This window comes from Anguilla rostrata, chromosome 4 (genome assembly GCF_018555375.3).
Source record: "Anguilla rostrata isolate EN2019 chromosome 4, ASM1855537v3, whole genome shotgun sequence".
Taxonomy (NCBI): Eukaryota; Metazoa; Chordata; class Actinopteri; order Anguilliformes; family Anguillidae; genus Anguilla; species Anguilla rostrata.
In genome coordinates this window covers 51,397,385-51,418,840 of record NC_057936.1, presented here as the reverse complement: position 1 = coordinate 51,418,840, position 21,456 = coordinate 51,397,385, and the positions used below count along the sequence as shown (strand labels likewise).

The following is a 21,456-nucleotide window of genomic DNA, read 5'->3' as shown; positions in this document are numbered from 1 at the left end:
AAATATATCACTGTGTAAACATTTTTATAGACAGACAGACAGACAGATAGACAGACATCAATATCTGTTCTAGTTAATGCAGTTCTGTGCTCTAGGGGTTTAAACATTGAACATTTGAACCCTGAGAGGAAGAATAAGTTGCAGAGAATAGTTGATATAGCTTATAACATAATTGGGAAGCTGCAGGAGCAGCTCAGTAGCATGCATGAAGAACTGTTAAGGGGTAAAGGTAATGAAATAATGAATGACGCCTCTTTTGACCCAAATTCTATTAGGGTCCTAAATGGGAACTAGAGATCAGCAGTGGCACCTCTGTGTCTTTGCTGCAGCTCAGGCACAGTCTTTAGGTCAGTGTCATAGTAACTTCAAAGGCAAATTTGCACTTTGTGGACAATAAAGTTATGTATTCATATTTGTACTCCAGCTAAGAACACTGCAGTTGTTCTGATATATTAATTTAAGTCATTTTTGTATATGAAGTTGGTTTGCTAATGTTCAAGGAGTAAATTCATTGCTCATAGAAACCTAGTAGGGCAACCAGCAGGGTCACAACACTCGAGGTTTAGTATTTGGTAAGACACTGATTCACCAAGAATGTGCCCTGTTTCACAGTATCATTCACACCTGCCACACACTGCAGGCCAGTGTGCCAGCATGACACAGCACCTGTCAGGACCACAGGCAGGCAAGGCCAGGACTCCTCACAGGGAAGCTTCCATTACGGTCTCTTTACCAAGTGCACCGCCGATCAAAGGATTAACCCGCACAGAAATGCTAGCGTTCTGGGTGTTTCCCATTGTAATCAATGCCTATATTCACCTGACTCTGAAGCACATCTGCCTTTACTTTAACATAAAAAATACCTTGGCGTTGGCTTACTTTTTGTATTTTTAGGGCTGTTGACTGGCTGTTTCAAATCTGGGAATATATTGTCAAGTGAAGGATGAATAGTTTTGATTATCATGTTTTTAAAATGTCAGTTGGTGTAGCAGCAGTGCCAACAATGGAATTCAAAATGTGTTGTATTTTTGCTCTATTTACAAATGTGATGCATGTTCCACATGGTCAGATTTTTATTTTATTTTTTTATTTACTGTGGTTAATGCATTCATTTTAATTGGCTGTAGAATGTCCTGCCAGCTTTGAATAATCCAAATGACCTCGTGATCAGAGCATCCTTTTGTCTTTACCTGTCTTATGCCCTAATACTGAAGATCATGGATTCAGTCATGCCTTACAAAACAGAATTGCATGATCATTCATTATTGCAATTTAATAGTAGTGAATCAACAAAGACTAAAACAAAAACTGCCCCTAAAAAAATGTCCCTCTTTTCTATGTTGAATCATAAGCATGGAATTATATAATATGAAAGTTATGAAAGACAGGTCATGCAAGGATCATCTTTGTCTTTAAATACATTAAAAATGGCATTTTGCCTAGACCTCAGTATTATTGATTAGAATCAGTTATTATTGATTAAGAATTCTCTTGTACAATGGGTGAGTGAGTGGGAGAGTGAGTAGGTGAGTTCGCTGTAGCATGAAGCAGCATCCAGTATCCTTGGATACAGAAAAAGTGCACAAATTGAAAGTAATGCACATTTATTGTTTAACAAACTAGTTGTCTCATATTCCATGCAGTGGCACAGTTGGGCTTTATTTCAAATGTTTCATTTAAGCTGATTGTCTTTCGACGTATAGTGCAAATGATACAAAAGCACACAATTGTAGGACACATTGATGTGGTCTACAGGCTTTTTTTAAAATGCAAAGTACAGAACAGGTTAAACACGAAAGTGACCAGACAAGTGAACAAACATGCTATGCACTGTACTTTGTATTCTGTACTTTCAGTTTAGATTCATTGTCTGGATGTGATTATTCACTTGGTTCATCCATTATTTCTAAGCATTCAGCTGGCAACCCCATTTACCTCTGGCATTCCTCCGCAAGCGAATGCAGGGTGTGTTTTCTGTCATGCAGTTTTCTGTTGCCCTGCCCTCTCTTTTGTGCTGCTGTCTAGTCGGCCCGTAGCCAGAGAGTTGCATTATTCGCTCCTCTCCTTTCTTTTTTCCGCTTGCCGCTGTTTCTACCCGAAAATTACATCTGTTAGGTTTCCTGCCCTTGCACATGAAATCACGGTAAAACACTCTCTGCTCAAATTAGATGTGACTTATTATGTGCCCTTTCATAGTTCATCATTTACTGACATGCAGAACACTAAATTATGTTGTTCTGCTGTCACTGAATTTTGACATATACTGCATTCTGGAAGGTTAATCATGACGTTCATCATATTTCATTACATACATACTTCAAAAAAATGTGTGGTTTTCTTATTGTTTGCCCTGTATTAGAGTAACAGTATTAGATCCAATATAAGGTAGATAAAGTAATCATCTTTTTGTTTATTATTGTTGGGCTACATGCTGTTTTTCACCTTATATATTATTTTGTTATTCCAATCATATGTACATGTTTATGTCTATACTGCATGCATGCCATGTACATTAAAATGTCAATAAATCACTTCTATACCTACTTTTATCATCAGCATAGATAGTTTTTCCCTTTGAAAGTCTACCTCATAAAAAATAGAATGTTTTCAGCAGTCATCGGGCATTCATGTGAGTTATTTTCTCACATTCGTATCAATGGCTCTCTTTCTCCAAGACTGCCATTGGCTGTCAAAGCGTGGCGTAGCTGCTCTGTTGTACTGCTTTCATCTTACGTCCATGTTGTGGGCTGTTGGTGAGCCACATTTCAGTCAAAATGTCAGAGTGTACCTCCTTGATGTCACAGGCGCTTAAGTGCTGGCTGGATCCTGGATCGCGGCCAGCTCCACTAGTCTGGATCTAACCGCGAACCGTGGCAGACCAGGGACCAAGGAGGCCGAGGTTCATTTGAAGTATGTGTCTCAGGCTGGCCCCCGTGCCCCGGATGGCAATGCCGGCACATGCGCTCCAGCGGCGGGAGCGAAGCCCTGGAAGAGCCTCCGAGAGAACTGTGTCAGCATATGTGGCAGAGGGACCTCAAGTAGGCCACTGCCCCCAGCAGTGACAGGACGTGCCTCGAGAAGACAGCCCACCGAGCCGAGGTTGACGAGGAGGACCAGAAAGGACGCCGCACGCAGGGGGTGAAATTCAAGAACACGCTAAAATTAGAGAGGTGCTAATATGCATACCTCTGTAGTTTTAAATACCACTAAAGTCTTGAAGGGAGCGCTCAAAAAATTGACACTGCTTCTGGAAAGAGTATTGACAGGGTGCTTTCGGGGTTTTAAGTCATCTGGAGAGTTGTTAAAATATTAATTTTCATTAATCCCCATGGTAATGGTTATCCAATTCACGTTCTGTTAGTTTTTATTAGCCTATAAGAGCCTTGTATTTGCTTTGCTATGCACACCTTAGCCTTTAAATCTTTACAACCTGGGCAGCTTAAAGGAAAACTATTAGCTGCCTTAATCATTTCATTACTGTTGTACAGAGAAGATTTCAAATTGGCTTGACTCTTCATAGCCAGACTCGGTGGATATAAATTGCTAAATGGAGAGTGTAGTGTTGAAATTTTGGAAGCAATGAATAGAGCGAATGCTGAAATATCAGCTTTGTCTGTCAGTGAACAGGTGACAAGATTCTCCCGAGTAGGTATCACAGCCTGGGGCTCATTTCACGTAAAATATGATGTTCAGGCTAAGTCAAGCATGTCACACAGTGCAATTTATTCTTGCAGTGATGGGTATTTCGAAATCAATTCAATATCTGTATGGGAATCAAGGGGATGAGCGTTTATCTCAGGTCCGAAATGTATTGGTCTTGTCCTCCTACACCGTACAAGCAATTCGAAGGCCACACTTGTGTGGTGACGGATTATGTTTTTTTGCAAATTGCGAGCAACACAATTTCATGAAATTTTTGGTAGAAAATTGCATTCTGCGAGTGAAGGTAGTTGCGTATTTGCTATCCTGACAGGTGCTTGGTACAGCGCCTCCATTCTGCCACTTCCTGCTGTCTTTGCTCTCTTGGATGCCCTTTCTGGAATCTGGAAAAGCTCACATCCCATCGTCAGCCTGAGATTTAAATATTAAACCCAGTTTGGATGCGTCGCTTTCTGTTTTATAAATAGAAAGCTGCGTTGCTTCCTTGTTACATTTCCAGACATGTATCAGAGTGCAAGCTGCATACCCCCTTGTTCTGCACAGTAACCTCCTTTGTGCCAGGGATGATGTATCTCTCCAGAGGAAAGTATCCGACAGCATATGGTCTCTCATACATTTTAATGTCTCACTCTTCTTGCATGTCACTGAACAGGCCACCTATTTATCTGAGGGTTTTAAAGAAGTCGCAAACATGAACATCATCATAATAGAATTTCCAAAAAAAGAAAATTGAACTATACTTGAACCTATGGTACTACATAATGGAGTCATCTTAATTCCATGCACCATCTGCATTGATCACATGACCCCTCGCTGTTTTAGGCAGGTTCTAATGAAAGCACAGTGTAATATCAATCCACTACATTTTACAGAATTTGTTTTGTCCTTTCGTGGGATGAGCTCTTTAAAAGAGAAATCTCTTGTCCCTAATGTGTGAACATTCATAATGCTGTTTAGTTGGAATGCTGTGTTCATCAGGATTCCAAAATCCATTAGACTTTTGTATAGCCCCCTCCAGAATCTGGTCACACCTTTGGTTCTTTTTAGTCCAGAAGAGTCGATTAACTCTTGCATTGCTTCATCAGAAATGTCTTGCTTAGCCTTGCGTTCTGTAGTCTTTGTAATTTGCCAGTCCTCCAAAAATGGAAAGCTTTGCATTTGATTAATATTTGGGCCAGTACTTTGCATAAGTATTCATCATTGAAATGCACACAGCTAATGAATGGATTACATTCTGAATTAAGGCTTATAGCAACCTGTTCAATCATGTCAAACCGCACCAGGGAAGAGACTTTGAATCCCACCAGCTTCCAAAAGCATCATTTTGCCTGGATTCATTTGACTCAGCAACATGTGTGTGTTTGTTTACCACTCTGTGGTAATAACTTTACCAAAGGAAGAGTAGAGTGAAGAGAGCCTCCAGGCTCAGATTAATGAGACTGTGCTGGAACATCTCAGGTTGATCTGGAAAAGCAGGGTTTGATTTGAATGAGAACTTAGAAGTCAGTGAGTTCCACGAGGCCCCTCCCCCAACAGCACTGACAGAGCACTCAGGGGGGCTGTCTGTCATACTCATTCAGATAAAACTAAAAACCACAGGTCATATAAAGTGGGCTCAGCAATAACACTAAAGAAAACATTTTTTCTGTATTTTCCCAGAGTTCTGGATTCATACAATCTGATTCAGGTTACTCATGTTACCAAAAGTAATTTTAGCAAATGGGGTAGTCTTTCGGTATCATTATAGTTACAAGGAATGGCGGACAGCCACATTCTTAAGAATCGTTTTACGTTAAAGGATAAGTTCGCTGTGGGAAATTTATAATTCAGATGTTGTTCTTTACCTTTGTTGTATTGAGGTATCCATGCTGGAAAACATTTTGTTTCACTAACCTATAAAAGTCCTGAATGTAAAGCATAATATCATTCTTGCTGTATGAAGTTTCATCTGTAAATCACATTGTTGTTACTTGTTCTAGAGTACCTAAATGCAGAAATCAAAATGTTAGCTAAGCAGTGTGTGTTATAGTCTTGGCTATTTTGTGTCCCACTGTGTGGAGAATTTGTATCTATGTTATCTGTGTGCTAGCCTTGTGCTAACAGGAAGGAAGGTCATGCACAATATGATAAATATAAATATCCTCAATATTATCATATATTGTCTATATCCTGTCTGTGTCTGTCTGTCCTGACTGCTTTTTTCTTTCTCCCTTCTCTAGCAATTTTTTCTTGTTGTTTTTTAAATGTATTGCTATTTTTTGTATTTTTTGTTATATCCCTCCCTCAAGGAGGCTTAATTATGTTCTTTTTTTAAATTACAGTTGCAATTAAATAAAAGAAAAGAAAGAAAACAAATAAAAAATGCAAAAACAAAAATAAAGTTGACCTCCCAAGAGGGAGGAGGGGAGTGGTTACATAACTTGCTTTTGTGCCTGTAATTTCATATGCAGAAGGCCTTCATTGTCTGTAAAAATAGTGCATAGTTAGAAGGCATATTTTCTTCCATTTGAGGATTGCATAGCAAATAACATTTTGGTTAAATGTAATTTTGCCTATTGGTTGCTTGTGCATTTTGTCATATTCCAGTAATTAGGGTGCATGCTCTCTTTTGTGCATAAACAGGGTTGGGGGGGGGGGGAGGGAGCCCTCCCTTGTGTGACAGACTCTAATTCTGCTTTCTCTAGGACGGCACACGCCAGAACCAAGGCAGAGGCTGCTGACCATGCCGCTCTGTCTGCCATCCAGGAGTGTGACATCGCCCGGGCCATGGCCAGGGAACTGTCCCCCAGCTTCCATCAGCCAGGTAACCCATGGGACCGCAGCCCCGAACTTGCTAGCGCCCCCCCGCACTCCCACACAGAGGCCCGCCCACAAAGAGACCCTCCCTCGTTCTCAGCCACTGTGCTTAAACGCATCTGAGAGGAGGAGTATTATTAGGCTTCGCTATCTGCTGTCTCTATCTTACTCACATTCCTTTTGTTCCCTGAAAATTATTTTAAGCGGCAAAAAAAGATAGTGTGGGTGAATGCTCGGAGATAATGCACGGCACTGATGGAGTTTCGTGGTGGTCCGCTGAGTACAAAGTGCGTTAGGCCGGCAAACACATCATTAAGGTATCAGTGTGTTGATACAGATAATCCTTCTGTCAGGTGCTGCTCGTTAAGGACTCTTTGTTGAACCCTGCATTGAGTGGAGCAGTGATAAACTTTAGAAACTCCCACCCCTCGCTTTAAGCCCATCCATTATGCAAACAAAGTCCCTTGTGCTTGTGCAAGTGGCAAATGCAAGGCTCACTAGAGATTCACTCCTGGGTACATTCAGTCTCCATAGAAATAAAATCCACCATTAAGCATAACTCCTGCAAATTGAAATGAGAAAGTCTGGTCCAGACAAATCCAAGACCCAAACCAGCTTTTTTGTGGGATTCTGCCATGACTGCCCACCTCCCAGAATTAGGGAAAGGCACACGCTAAGCCAAAGACCCCTCCCCGTGCTATAGGGGATTTGTACACTTTCACTGGAGCTACAGGGTTATGTAAGAGCAGGCATGACTGGCTGTACAAACAGGTGCCCCAAAACCCACTGAGAAAGTTTTTTCTTCCTATTCAATTTTAAACCACCATAACCACAAAAAATATGCAACAACTGGTGCTGCTGATTCATATCATTTAAGTTAAAATTATACATGGCAATTCTGGGGAATTAAATTGATTCATTACTACATTGGCATTGTTTCACACTTTTAAAATGTAAAATGTGTGTGTGTGTGTGTGTGTGTGCGTGCGTGCATGTGCGTGTGCGTATGGGTGTGTGCGTGTGCGTGTGCGTGTGTGTGTGTGTGTGTTTTGACATTTTTATTGGATTGTTTAATCATGAGACATACAGACCAAATCCCCAATAGTGTCCAAGCTCTAAAAGTATCACTCCAAATTGCTAAAGTTACTCAGGTATATCCTGAAGCAAACATCTGTTTCTATTGAGTGAGTTTTCTTTTAAAATTGGTTGAATGAATCAATCCACGGAATATACTAGAATGAGGAGACTAGAGTGAAGCTGTTCTGGACAATTAGTAATTACGTCTTTATTAAAATATTCACATGAATCTCTTCCCTCCTCTCTTCATGAAGGATAGAGACCTTTTCTAATGCAGAAAAGTCGGGAATCGAGCGATTTCATAATTTGCATATTTTAGAAAAAAATAATAGCTATTCAACCTCCATAGAATGAGGCTGTTATCCTAAAAGATAAGAATAATTAACTGATATTGACATGAAAGCCTTGCTGAGCTTTCTCTGAAAAGAGGAGCCAGCATGAGCAGATGTTGCCATTAGAAACAAATGAATAGTTATTTGTCCTTTGTTTGTGTACAGAAGCTTTCATTCGCGGGAGTGTGGATTGAGGTCAGTGTTCTTTTGTTCTCAGAAGAAGACTATCACTTGGCGGTACAGTTTCTGTGTATACACTGTGTCCCTGTAATCTCATGCCTGCAACCAAAAATAAACCGTCCACATTGTTTTTACAATCTGTAAAAATGTATTTTAATTAGCATCATGCTGTACAACATTTATATTGCATTGTGAAAACACACTGTAACTGCATATTTATTTTCCATAATTATGTTGAGCATTTTAGATTGTTCTTTTATTTTTTCTTCATTGTTCATCTCCAGTTATACGCAGGAAGTAATGCCAGTGCTCTGCATAGCAGGAGACTACTTACAGAGGTTGATTTTGAATGTGTTCATTTCCAGGTCAGGTGCATAGCACTGGGGGAATCAGTGCATGAAAATACTCTGCATGTAAACTAATGTTATTAGAAGCAATTAAGGGCATGGGGTTTCCCTTTTCAGATTATACAGAAAGAATGCCCCTCTCATACACCTAATCCATCTCCCTTTTTATCCATTCTAAATTGTCTGCTCAGACTGAAAAGTTATTTGCGGCTCAGCGTATAATGGTGTTTGTGTCCCCGCTGTAGTAGGTAGCTGGCTGTAGCGTCTGCTGTTTATGCGGGGAAAGAGGAGGCCGCCTGCTTCAGGCCACAGTATATTTAGGCTCATGAGCCTGGCTTATGTGGCGTCTGGCCAAAAGGTGCAGTAAAATAGCGTGTGAGTAATAGGTTGTCAATGAGAGCCATTTGAACATGTCCCTTTGCTGAAGCCAGAAACCCAGCTGAGGACAGGCCCTGCTGATTGTGTTATGGAAAATGGCAGTAATGCTTGCTAGCTTTGTGAGTTTCAAGTTTACTTTCCAGAGAGCAGGTCCTCGCCTTTTAAGTGAGATGGTGAATTAGTGCCCTGCATCCTGTGACGCATGTGGGTTCCTATGCTACAGTGTACTCAAACAAATCACTTGGGTTGTCTGAAAACATTCGTAGTTAGCACAATATGTTTGTTCACAATATCCATATTTCTCGCCATTGGACTGGACAAAAGGTTAAATAAATGTGTGCATGTATAATTGTAGCACTTTATGGGTCATTTATGTGTCAGACTGTTCGAACTGTGATTGTTTCTTGTAATTTTGTTAGTTCAGTAACAAAATGACAAATGCTCATTAAATCCTTGCTATGTCTGCATTTACCCCATTTATCCAGTTCTCATATTATTGCTGAAAGCTACATTCTGTTTAGTTCTATATTTACATTGGAGACATTTAGTGGACACTAAGCAGTTGGATATATACTGAAGCAATTCAGTTTAAGTGCCTGTTCAAGGGCACAACAGCAATGTCCTACCTGTAAATCAAACTTACAACCAAGGGGTTGCAAGCCCTTTTTCAAAAAACATTATCGTATATTGCTACACTTTGCAAGTGTTCACTAGGAACATGCAAAAAAAGGTAGGTAAAAACATAAGCTATGTAATTGCTCTGAATAAGAACTGTTTGCCTGATCTACTACCTCTCAAAACACTCCTAAATTTCCACCCTCCTCTCTGCCCTTCACTGGCTGCCCATATCTGCTTACATCAAATCTTAGTGCTAGCCTGCAGGGCTACCATGAATACTGCCCTGTCATACGTATCTACAGGAGATTAATCAGACCATATGCAGCAGCCAGGGCCCTCTGTTCTGCAACCTTGGGATGTCAGGCTTCTCCCACTTTCCGGTCAAGTCTGTTGTCGGTTCTGGCATCATGGTGGTGGAATGAGGTTCCTACAGAGGTCAGAACAACAGACACGGTGAACATCTTCCAACATAGACTGAAGACACCTCCTCAGACTGCATCTCACACTTTTGGAATGACAAAGGGATACACTGTATCTCACTGAGGAAGCATGGGCTCTCTGATAAATCATAATAATTCATATTATGCTGTTTATAATAAAAGACAAAAATAATTAACTCTGACACATAAAGATTATAGAATGATTCACTCAGTAGTTAATTGGAGCAAGGAAGATTCAAAGCAATGTGCATCTACTTTGAAATGTCCTTTGAAGTCAGTTCAATGTGGCTATGTATTCCTGTGTTTGGTGTAAATTCTAACCCCTATTTGCAGGCTATTCCATGTTTTGTTTAATGACAAAACGTTTTACTGAAGCGTCCTTCAAACCAGTGGCTCGCTGGTGGAGTATTTGAGTTCAGTGAGTTCAGCCTCACACACTGGGACCACACTTTCACTCTTAGACCTGATAATCTCTTGAATTGATGGTTTTTTTCTTTCCCAATTTAAAACTTTAAGGGATGTCTTCAACAGCTCAATTTGGAGGCTGTACACCACTTGGCCCTCCGTCCCACTCTCTGGCTTTCAACACTGAATGTGTGTATTACCGTTGTTTTCCGGCACATTGATTAGATATTCAGCTTGAATTTTTCATTTTAAATTAAAACATATCTGACTCTATCATTGCATAATTCAAATCATTCTGATTTGCTGTGTAATTGTGACTATGCATATACATGTAAAAGACTGAAACATAGCAGACTTAATGGGAGTTGAATATCTGGTCAGGATATATAATATCTGTGTTATTACAGTCATTCCCTCAGTGTATGTACATTGGCAACTTCCTGCCTAATATCCTCTCTTAATATAGATTGTGCCCAATCAAAAAACTCAACTGGCAAAACTGTGAGTGCGTTCATAATGTTCATCTGAACTACTGTATTATTATTTAGACAGAGCTTCAGTTTCAAACATATCAGAATGCTTACCACATTTCATATTGCTGGGAATAACTTTATTTTGATATTCATTTTGCTGAAGTAAGAAGAGACTGAAAAATAAATTGATATGAGTGAGTAAATTGTATTTAATATAAACATTATATCAAAATCTAAATATCAATTCCCGCATCAAACAACCTTCCTTACTGAGGTTTATGGAGTGCCAATAATCAAGCTATGTTTGGAGTGAAGGTGCCATTATTGATGGTTAATGGAGACAGCACAGATCCCTGTTAACTAGACGGGAGGAATGCCTTGCCCTCCGTCTGGGCAGCCCAAGAGCAGCTGTCCATTCCTTCAGTGGTCCACTCCATCTGCAGAAAGGCCCATGGGGGTGCCGGCAGGATCTTTAAAACCAGCCCGCTGGTGCACGCTCTCACAAGTGGTCCACCTGCCATGTACACTGAAAACGTTCTTGTGAGTCATGATTTATTTGATTTCATAGGCGTGCCTCCAGGGTAGAGGTGGAATTAATGTGCGCAAATCATTCACAGTTACACATTATGAAAGCCATCTAATTTTAAAACAATGAAAGGAAATGTAATCAAGAAACATCCTAATGAAGTATAACCTACTTGTTGTAATTATTTGAATTGAAATTTAAAATTTGAACCAATGCCCAACTTCAGAATTCCAAGACAACCATATTTTAATGGTGATAAGTGATTTCTGGTCAGGATGTCAAATATGTGTCATATTACCGTCATGCCCTCAGTGAATAGCAGAGATCCTGTCGCGGAATGATTAGATAACAGGCATATTGAAAATCTCACATAATGTCACATAAACATGGCAATATCTGACTTGCGGATTCAAATGATCAGATCACGTCATTCGTAAAGCAGATCTCTTGCCGCGCTGACCCTGCAATAAAAAAAATTGTTCGCTTTTTTGATGGAAATGCAGTGCAAGTAGATGATGCAGTTCCATCATCATGCTGTCTGTGAAACAGGCTTGGTTCTACCATTTTATTCTCTTCTACTGAATGCGCCTGTCATTGCTGTTAGAGGCCTTTGGCCTTCAGGAGACTTAACTGAAAACTTCATTCTTAGAACTGGTTATAATGATTTACAGCTCACATTATGTTAGCCTATTTTTAGGACGCTGCAAAATTAGGTGTACAAAATGAAGTCCCAAGTCATTTTTATTTGGTGCTCACTAAACTCAGATTATCCTCAAAGGGATAATAACTTAAAGTAGGAATGTATATTGGTCCCTCATTTCATCCCCTGCAGTTGCCTCGTCATCCGTCTTCCCTCAACTTCAAAGCATACCTATATCTGGTGTGATTGATGCTTGTATTCTTGTCCAACAGGATCAGTTATGCTAGAACCACATTGTTTTATTCATATATTCTAAGTCCTTTGTGATTCACTTCTGTGGACAAAGGGCACATGAACCTGAAAGGCAATGCAATTTTGTGTACTGAATGACTATATCCTAACACACATATCAATATCACTGCAAGTGCAAATGTCTGTTTTTTGCTTCCTTGTTAAGTGCAGAGTCATTAACTGGGACTTAATGTATAGCCTGTTCAGTATCCATACCAAAAAAGACAAGGGGTGAAAACGTGAGTCAGAGAGTAAGGCTAACTGGCCATTTCTAGAGTCTGTATGACTGATCAGTAATCTTTGCAGACAATGGCATCTGTTCTGTTCCATCTGCCTGCGTGATAAGCTACTCTGGATGTCACTGAATCAACCATCCTCTTAACTGAAAAGGGAGAAAGGCGTGGGGCTCTTTTTGAAATAACCTGAGGATAATTGCCAGAAACTGCACTGTAACATTTTAGCGTTCGCACGTCGAACGCACTGCTAAATCGCGCGGCTGGGTTTGGCGAAGATAAGGAAGGAAAGGATCCGTTCTTGTGCTCCGTGACCTCATTTGTGCGCTGAACGCTGCGCTTCACCCGAGCAGCACAAACCCTGTGTGGATTAGATTGTTCTGACAACGGCAGCGTCGTAACCTAATTTATAAAGGCCACAGATGTATTAGCATTGCTCCGCCTCTGATAGCAGGCCGTACAGCTTCTGAGAATACCCAGCCTTGATGCATTTCACTCATTGTGGATGTTCATTTAGAATCAGGGTCAACAGTGGATGTATATTCTGAATATTTATTTTTAATGGTGGGATGTCTATTATGTTCTGCATCTGTCTGTTCAATGAAGCAGAAAAACGTGGTCATATGGGATTACACGGGCAAAACAAAGACATTAAGGACAAATAGGTCTGTATCTGGAAGAACTGTACTATAAGAAACAAACATGAATTATTTTACTCATAGCCAAGTGCATAATAGATTATATTCAGGTTTGAAATCACTTAAATATTAATTGAGACTTTAAAATGCATTACAGGCAGGTATTTCCTGAATAAATGTACTGTTTGCATTTTTAATAAGTGACTCATATGTAACGGACCCCAAGCTGGAATAGTAAAATAGTAATTAAAAAAGTATTTTAAAAAAACTCAAACTGATATAGCAATATCTTTGGCGATTTGGACAAGGCAGAGCAATGACGCACTGCTAATGCTGGAATAACTTTTGAGTTTAGTACAAAGCTGTCCTTATGTTTCACATTCAAGGCCAAGATTTGATCCAAGCCTTTTCTATTCATTGTGTTAGCAGGCTGGAAATGTGGTTTGCATGTATCAAAGTCCAAAGGTCATTAAGTTCAGACATATCTGAAGATATGCATCTTTATTTAATTGATTGTGCAGATATTATTGTTGGATTTGTCAGACAGAGGTATTGAATACAGTGTAGTGAATACCGAGTTTCTGCTGAGTGGGAGATTTCCTCGCTCAGTTGAGTGAACTGCATAGGTTCATGTTTTATTGATGAGTTTGAGTAAGTCTTTGTTTTATTGATGCAGGCGATTATTTAAACTTTTCTCTGCAGCGTGACAGCTTGCAACTTTATGAGTAATGTTCTGCAATGTGTTAGGTACAAGCAGTCCAAAAGCTGCGTGCACAATTTATTTTTAATATGTATCCCAACATCCAGATTAAATTTTCTTGGCACCCAAAATAAGATTGATTGGACTGATAAGACAAGTTTAAGACTGGGATGCAGTATCCTCTGAGTAGAGGCTTTGGCAATCATTGCTTCTGTCCCATCCCTTTTAACGGCCTCAGTCCACATAACCAAGTGACATTCCAGAAATGTTGTTGCTTAGGTAAACTCGCCCTCAGATGCAGTCAATACATGGTGCCTCTATGTGGACTGTATGCAGGGTTTAGGCCTGGTGTGGTGGGCTTTGGCTGCCTGGGCATTGAGAAGAATCTAGAAAATGTGTGGAACCTCAAACAGGAATCTGTTCACAAAGAGGCATTGGCTGCATCGAACCCCCCAGTGGACAAACGCTTATCGAGTTATTGTGTGGCATTATGTTCTCAGGATACTTTAAGCCCTCAAAATGTTAAATCCCCTGGTCTCTTTTTTGTTGGCTTTATTTGTTGTTTTTGTTCACAAGTGAATGATTCATTTCCAAACGCAGCTGAATTACCTGGACTTTGATTTTATAGTTAAAAAAGATATGTACCCAGTCTTTTTAAGAACAAAAAAGGGGTTAAGATATAAACCTCTTGTAAATAATTTACATTTTATTTAAGGATGCTTTACTCAAACTGGACTAGGCCATCATAGCGGAAAAGGTCAGGACATTTTCAAGGTCTATAATTGAAAGTATTACTCTGTTGCTATCTAGAATATAATATTACATTTCTGTTTGTAAGTTCCATTTTTATAGTTTTAATAAATAGATCATATTTCCTTATTTGATCATTAATAATTAGCTAAATTCCATCCACCGTACGTACCATTATTATTTTTTTAAATATTAGAACTGTAACCATTTCAGTTCTTGAAAGAAAACTCTTCATATCAATGGTAATCATCTGTCTTAAGTCTTCAGAAGCTGAGGAGAAAAAATAAAAAAGTCAAGCTTTAAAACATTTCTGTGTGAGGACATATAAAAATGTTTTCAGATCTTAATTACAGCTGATGATCTGGAAATGTCGCCTAGATGTCCTGCTCATTTGTGCTTGTATTTCATAAAAAGCCTTCGTGTGACTGACTGAACTTGAATCAATTGAATAAAGTACTGAAGCAGCTGTTCTGTATTTACTGTTACATAACCCAACAACATAGAAAAGAACCACTGACAAGAAAGCATGTGCATAATAAGCCATGGTAAAACTCGACGGCACAGCAGTAGTACATTTTAGCGCTGTAGCCATCTTCTGGTGAATGTCAAGTAATTTAAAACGTGAAATGTGCATGTAAATTTAGTCATTGATAGCAACAATGGACCCTCCTCTAAGGCCACGAATGATGGGCCGTTATTATTTGTCATATTTTGCAGTAGAACATCCGTTTCTTTTGTTCAGTTGTAATACAAAGTCTGTTATAGTAGAGTTTTATTATGCTTCTTCAAGCCAAGAGTACTATGGAGCACCGTCCTCCTATTTGTTGTCTGTTGTGTTGACTAGCTAAAATTCATTTGTAATCTCTCTATGATTGTGAGCTTATACTTTAGAAGGCCAGTCTATATGAATAGCAAATCATGTTTTTGTGTGTTTTGTCCAGGCCTTGAATATATCAAGCAGACATTCACTGAACCTGTGGAGATCAAAGAAGAGAAAAAGAAAGAAAAGTCCCCATCAGGAAGTCCTCATGTCAACCGTAAAGGCAGGACCGCCTCCCACTCCTCAGCCCAAAAACCTCAGGCCACGCCTCCTCCCTCGCCCACCAAGAAGAAGCACCAGCAGGCCAACAGCACCGCCACCCGAAAAGTGAGCAAAGAGGAAAGGCCCGCTGTGGCTGAGAACCCGCCTGCCAAAATCACAAAGGTGCCCTCCAGGACCTCAGTCGTACAGGAAGTGGCCCCGCCTAAACCTCCCAAAAAAACAGAGCCTGTCAATCCAGGCAATGGACAACTGCACACCCAGTATCACAGTTACTACGTGAAGACCCAAAAGGCCCTCCCTCCCCCAGAACCCGAGGAGGACGAGGAGCGCGAGCTGAGCCAATCTGCCCTCGCCCGGATGCCACCGCCCCCAAAGCAGCTCATGGCGCCCAGTCCCAAACCCCCGATGGCAAAGCCTGCTGCCAAAGACAGCAAGCCTGAGGCCAAACTCAGGAAACAAGATTCTCTGAAGCCAAAGAGCCTAGCAGAAACTAAGAAGGCCAGCATGGAAATCACCAGCGACTTCATAGAGGACGAATCAGTAAGCGCTCTTTTATAGCTCAGGAAGATCTAAAGAATGTCTCTCACAGGAAGGTTCAGTAAACTCGAAACCATCAAGAAAAGATTCATAGTTCAGGTTCATTATTTGTTGGTGCAATCACTGCCCATTCCTTCTACTAAAACAGTATTTTTTATGTCCTTCTCCATGCTTTCAGCTCATAAGTCAAGGGCTTTGCTAATGCAAAGTTCTTTGATAGAACCTTAACACCATCTTTTCTTGGTGTAAGTGTAAGTTATAACTACTGGTAGTAGAAGGAATCAGGCTGACAGACTGAAGGTAATCCTCCTGTCACTGTCCCAGTGTGTCCTCTTTGCCTTTCTCAGGGAGTGTTTAACTGAGGCATTCCCCACCTGCCTCATGCCTTAACCACATCCCTCTGTTGGTTTCTCCTTCAGAGAATCCATGCAAGAGACAGAAAACACACCTGGAGCCAGTCAAACACTAACTTCAGAATCCTAGAAGCGCATAGGCACATTCCCTTAGTGTCACTGGATTAGTATAGTACATGGTGTTCTTTACCATATCCTTCTTTGAGAGGACAATAATCATGTTTGTATTCTGATTATAATACTATGGGCAGGTAATTAAATATACACAAATATACTCTTGTTGGGTCCTGTAAAGCAGGGATGTATTAGAATATAATGCTGATATCATAGTCCTCGGTGTGCTGTGTTGCAGTCCACACTGGATATAGGATCTGATCAAGGAATGTGAAAGGATCTGGCAGGGATAGCCTACCTGCACTTATAAGCTTTGTGTTTGTCAAAGCAACGGAGCACATCCATTTCCAACTGACTCAGGTCAGTAATGTATCTTTGGGAAGGGATTTTAGCCTTTTTATGCAGTTAACTATTAAAGTTTCGTCACAATGAATCTAAGAATATGTTGGTGATGTAATGGTAGAGCTAGCCATCTGTGAAAAGGCTGACTGTATTTGCAGCTGAGAGACTGGTCTCCCTTCATTGATACTCTTTATCCATGGCATAGCTCACTTTCAATGCTTCTAGTGTCTCAGTCTGAGAGTGGCCTCACCATCCTGGCACAGACACATCCCTACATCATTGGTTGTTACAGTTACAGCCCAAATAGTCAACAGTGGACCCCATTGATTAGATATTTTAATGATGAGCGACATAGAATCGTATCGATACGAGGAATATTGAACATGAGGTTTTTGAGATGAGTGCAATCTCTGTGTACTGCTGATGCATGGTTTATGGAGTAATTGAACTACCATGTCCTTGGCTCAACCTTACACCATCTGAGCCCCCACCTAATGACTCTGCGACTGTAATAGGAGAGGTATTGATTAGTACATGTTGTGCGCGAAGGAATATACATACAATTATTTTAATAGTGCTGAATATTTTGCTTGTGCTTTCTATAATTTGAACGTTTCTGCTGATTATTTAGTATCTTTTTTTTTACTTTGCAGGGTCCTAACTCAATTTTGGTTGCCCTTGTAATGCTGTTGAATATTGGTTTAGCAATCATTTTTGTCCATTTCCTGACATGAGGGAAACACAGCTCAGGTAAGAATTAATTTTTTTTGCTTCTTCTGGAGGTGTTTTTTTGTTCTTATGGATTATGAAATAGACATTTCAGATTTCATCTGCGTCCCGGTGTTATACTGTGTGTTCATTTCATCCTTGTTACAAAATATAAAATGCTCTAATTATTTCAAATAATGCATCATGCCTGAATGTTATTCCGCATTATTGCTTAACCTTCTAACCATTTTGACCCTTCAGCGAAGTCATGACAACTAGTGGCCTTGGCCCTAATTCTCTGCGGTTGTGTCAACGTCTTTTAAAAAAAAAAAAAGAAAGAACCTGGCGGCAGTCATACTCAGACACAGGCAGAGAAGGATGGGGAGTAGAGTGAAACGCAGGAGAAAGATGAGACTCGGAACATTCAGTCGGGGGCCACTAAGCTCCCAGCCGATGATTTGTGGCTCTTTTGGGGGTCCAGTGAAAGCTGAAGCAAGCAGTCGCGTTGGGAAAACCCAAAAAAAAAATCTGCTGATCAAAGCCCTAACCACTGAAGTGCATGGCTACTCCATCTGCCCTGGCGGGGAGAGGGACTTAACTTGGAAATGTACGGAGATGCACTTTTAGTTGACGGAAGGTAACAGCTGCCTTACTATTTTACCGTCTGACGTTTTAGTGGCGAGATGTACAAGCGGCTGCCAGAGGAATTCGCTCAGAGGACTTTGCTGCAGAGGGAGAGTGTTCCAGTGCACACTCTTCGCTCAATAGGAGAAATCGAACACGCCTAACAGCGTCAGCCGCCTGTCTTATTCCATTACCTTCTGCCGCAGCTTCTCCTAACATCAACCTTTTTTTCCCCCTTTTTTGGAGACCCTGACGAGGCACGCCCATGCATGGTACCGTTTTTTTGTTTTTTTTTGTTTTTGTTTTGTTGTTGCTTTTCTTTTCCTTTTATAATTTTTTTTTCAGCCTTAAGACAGTCTAAAATCGTCTGCTTGGAGTGTGACAAATTTATATTGACTTTCGTCAAGAGTTTTCCCCCTTTTTGGTATCATAACTATTGTCATTACAATTCATATGGTTCTAATTTTGATGAAAGTGCAATATGTTTTATTTTTTTAAAAGAGGGATTTATTTTACCAATGAAGGGTTTCTAGTAATTGACCATTTTAACTGTAGTAGAAATTATATTTATTAAAAAACCTCATTCATTTGTCATACTACATAAAACACGAAACACCTCATTCAAATTAACATGGGAAAAAGAACTGATTATTTGGATTGCCTGTATGAAAGCCTGCTCTTGTAGTCAGTAGAAACACAATGTGAATGAATTTTAAAGTCTTATACAATTATGTTATTTATTGATTTTAAAATAATAATACTTCAAATAAACTGTCATCATGTTGTTACAAAAGCATAGACTACTGAGCATGGGGTTTATTTTCTTTTTCTATAAATGATTTTAATTTCTGCTTCCATTATTGCACCATTAATCTGTGAAAGTCTGGTTAGCAGTTAGCCAGATTGGTGAAACACCTCTAGTTCTGAACTTGTGCTCGCTTGCATGTTTGTGAGATTGGAAATTCATTCCCACCCCCCCAACCCCCCAACCCCCCCACCCCCCCACCCCAACACCCCACCCCACCAGAATATTGTACTAGAAACATCAGGTCGAGCCAGTAGCCACATGGGAATGAATATAGTTCTACTGTTCTTCTCAAAGGTCGGACAAAACCAGACTTAGTGTTTGTCTTAGTTCTGTGACGAGGAGCACCCTGTCATCACAAACATTAGAAGCATTATTTTAAAAATGATTCATTGCATTTAAAAACACTTTGTTGTACCACTTTTGTTCTTTTTTGCTGGTAGGCCTGCCGCATGGTGATTAAATGAGCTTTATTTAAAGTATGTATGTTTGTGCTGTTATCACTGCGAGGATATAATTTATTTATTTAGCGTACAGTTTTAATGAAATGTATTGTTTCAAGTGTTGGTTAAAGAAAGGGGGCTTGAAAAAGTGAATCTTTCTTTGTGGCAGTTTCATTTAAACCGTAGTTTGCATGGTTTGTTTACACGTTGTATTACATGCAACAAGGAATATCAAACAGAGCAGTCAGCTGCCTGTTGCATCATGAGCAGTAACACAATGGTGTTCTTTGCAGAAGTGTGTTCAGACAGCGACACTATATGTGACCTGTGTGGATGGACGACACATCAGAATGAAAAATCCAATTGTATCTTTTTGTTTTAATGAACATAATTCAGATATAGAAAGACACTTTCCATCTATGAGAACCACAAATAGTATGCAGTTGGCTATTTTTATGTGAAGATGTCGAACTGTTTAACCCTTTGCTTTACGGAGCGATGTATATGGCTTTTTTGTTTAGATTTATTTTCCCTCCAGTTCTCACAAAAGATAAAGGCTGTAAAGGCTAAGGGTTAAAATGTATGGCATGAAAAGCAAAAAATGCATGTAGGGATGGATTATAAAGATTATATACTATTTGTAAGCATTTTTACAGAGCACAGTTCAGAATCTGGTATTTGTTGGTATTTTTCTAAAAATGTGCACAGCTGTATTTTGACAACTTATTTGTAACTGGCCAATGTAATATATGCAGCATTTGACAACAAAACATCTTATTTGTAATTGGTCAATGTAATATACACTACATTTTGGACAGCAGTATGCTGCCAGTAAACATATTTAAATATTTTACTGTTTGAATAGAATATTAACAGCACTGGAACCATGTTATCAAGTTGAGCTGATATTTCCTGTCCATCAAACCCCAAGGATTTCTGTGTTTTGGAGATATATCACAAGATATTTCAATGAGAAATAATAAATTTAAAAAAAGACTCCAACTTATTAATTGTGTTTGTCCTTGTGTTTGTTTCCATGCTTTTTTCTCCTGGTGTGATTCTTCTTCTGTTCTTTTTCTTTATCCAACTCACCTGCCCTGTCTAGAACAAGTACCTTGTCACATGAGGCACGCATCATCATTGGATGGAGAGCATATGAGATGTTTTTTGTACTAGTGTTTAAAAAGTATTCATCTTCTGGTAACATGTCTGTCATCAAAGTATATAAAATGACTGTAGGATGCAAATTGAGTTTTATTTTTGATACGTGTTTTTGTCCCATGAAAATGGGACAAAGCACTTAATGTGCCTTTCACAGCTGAATAAGTGGACGGAAGTATATACTGTAGATAACATTGCAAATGTTATTGAGGTTAGCAATGCATAGCTTAATGATTATTTACCTACTTTATTTACCCATTTTTGGTTTGTTTTAACTATTTGTCATACTATGTCATCCATTATTTTCATTGCACTAAATGTATTGCTCATCACTTGAGAATCACTTTTGATCAATATGCAAATGAGTTACACATCAAGTGAGAGAGGATAAAACAAATGGAACATGCAGTTTGTCTTTTTAATTAAATATGAATGTCATGCTACTAGAATCCTATTTTTATGCTTCTTAATGTCAGATGTATATAAAATATTCCCCTTTGGAGTGGCCCACTTTAAAAGAGCTCCCATTTTAATCACAGAGCAGCTTTATGTAATCTACACTCACACCAGATGACTCAATCACATATGGTTAAGGAGTTGGACTTGTAAATCAAGGACTGTTAGTTTGATTCCAAGGAAGGTGGAGTATTTTAATGACAAATTAATTCAATCTGAATTTCTGTACATATCCATTTGCCTTAATTCTTAAATGCCAATTATATGTAGACTACAGTAAAATACTACTTATTGTAGATGAGATCTTCAAAAACCAGAAGCGATATTTGTAACAGCAGCCAGTGAGTTTAAAACATATGTCTCTATTCAAAGCACAGAATGTTGGCA

The 21,456-nt window shown here is 39.5% G+C and overlaps 1 protein-coding gene across 4 annotated transcripts in view; it reads left to right on the top strand.

Annotated features, from left to right (window-relative positions):
- The window catches only part of jph1a (junctophilin 1a), a 38,056-nt gene extending 17,119 nt beyond the window's left edge, over positions 1-20,937 (top strand). The window contains exons 3-6 of one of the 4 annotated variants that reach the window (XM_064333112.1): positions 6,345-6,463; positions 15,426-16,066; positions 17,526-17,622; positions 20,558-20,937. In XM_064333112.1, the coding sequence (XP_064189182.1) occupies positions 6,345-6,463; positions 15,426-16,066; positions 17,526-17,606 (841 nt within the window). In that variant the 3' untranslated portion in view covers positions 17,607-17,622; positions 20,558-20,937. Of the gene's footprint in view, positions 1-6,344; positions 6,464-8,030; positions 9,171-15,425; positions 16,067-17,525; positions 17,623-17,841; positions 20,459-20,557 lie in introns of those variants that run through there. The other 3 variants (XM_064333110.1, XM_064333111.1, XM_064333113.1) reach the window with 3 other exon arrangements.
- The last annotated feature ends 519 nt before the right edge of the window (positions 20,938-21,456 follow it).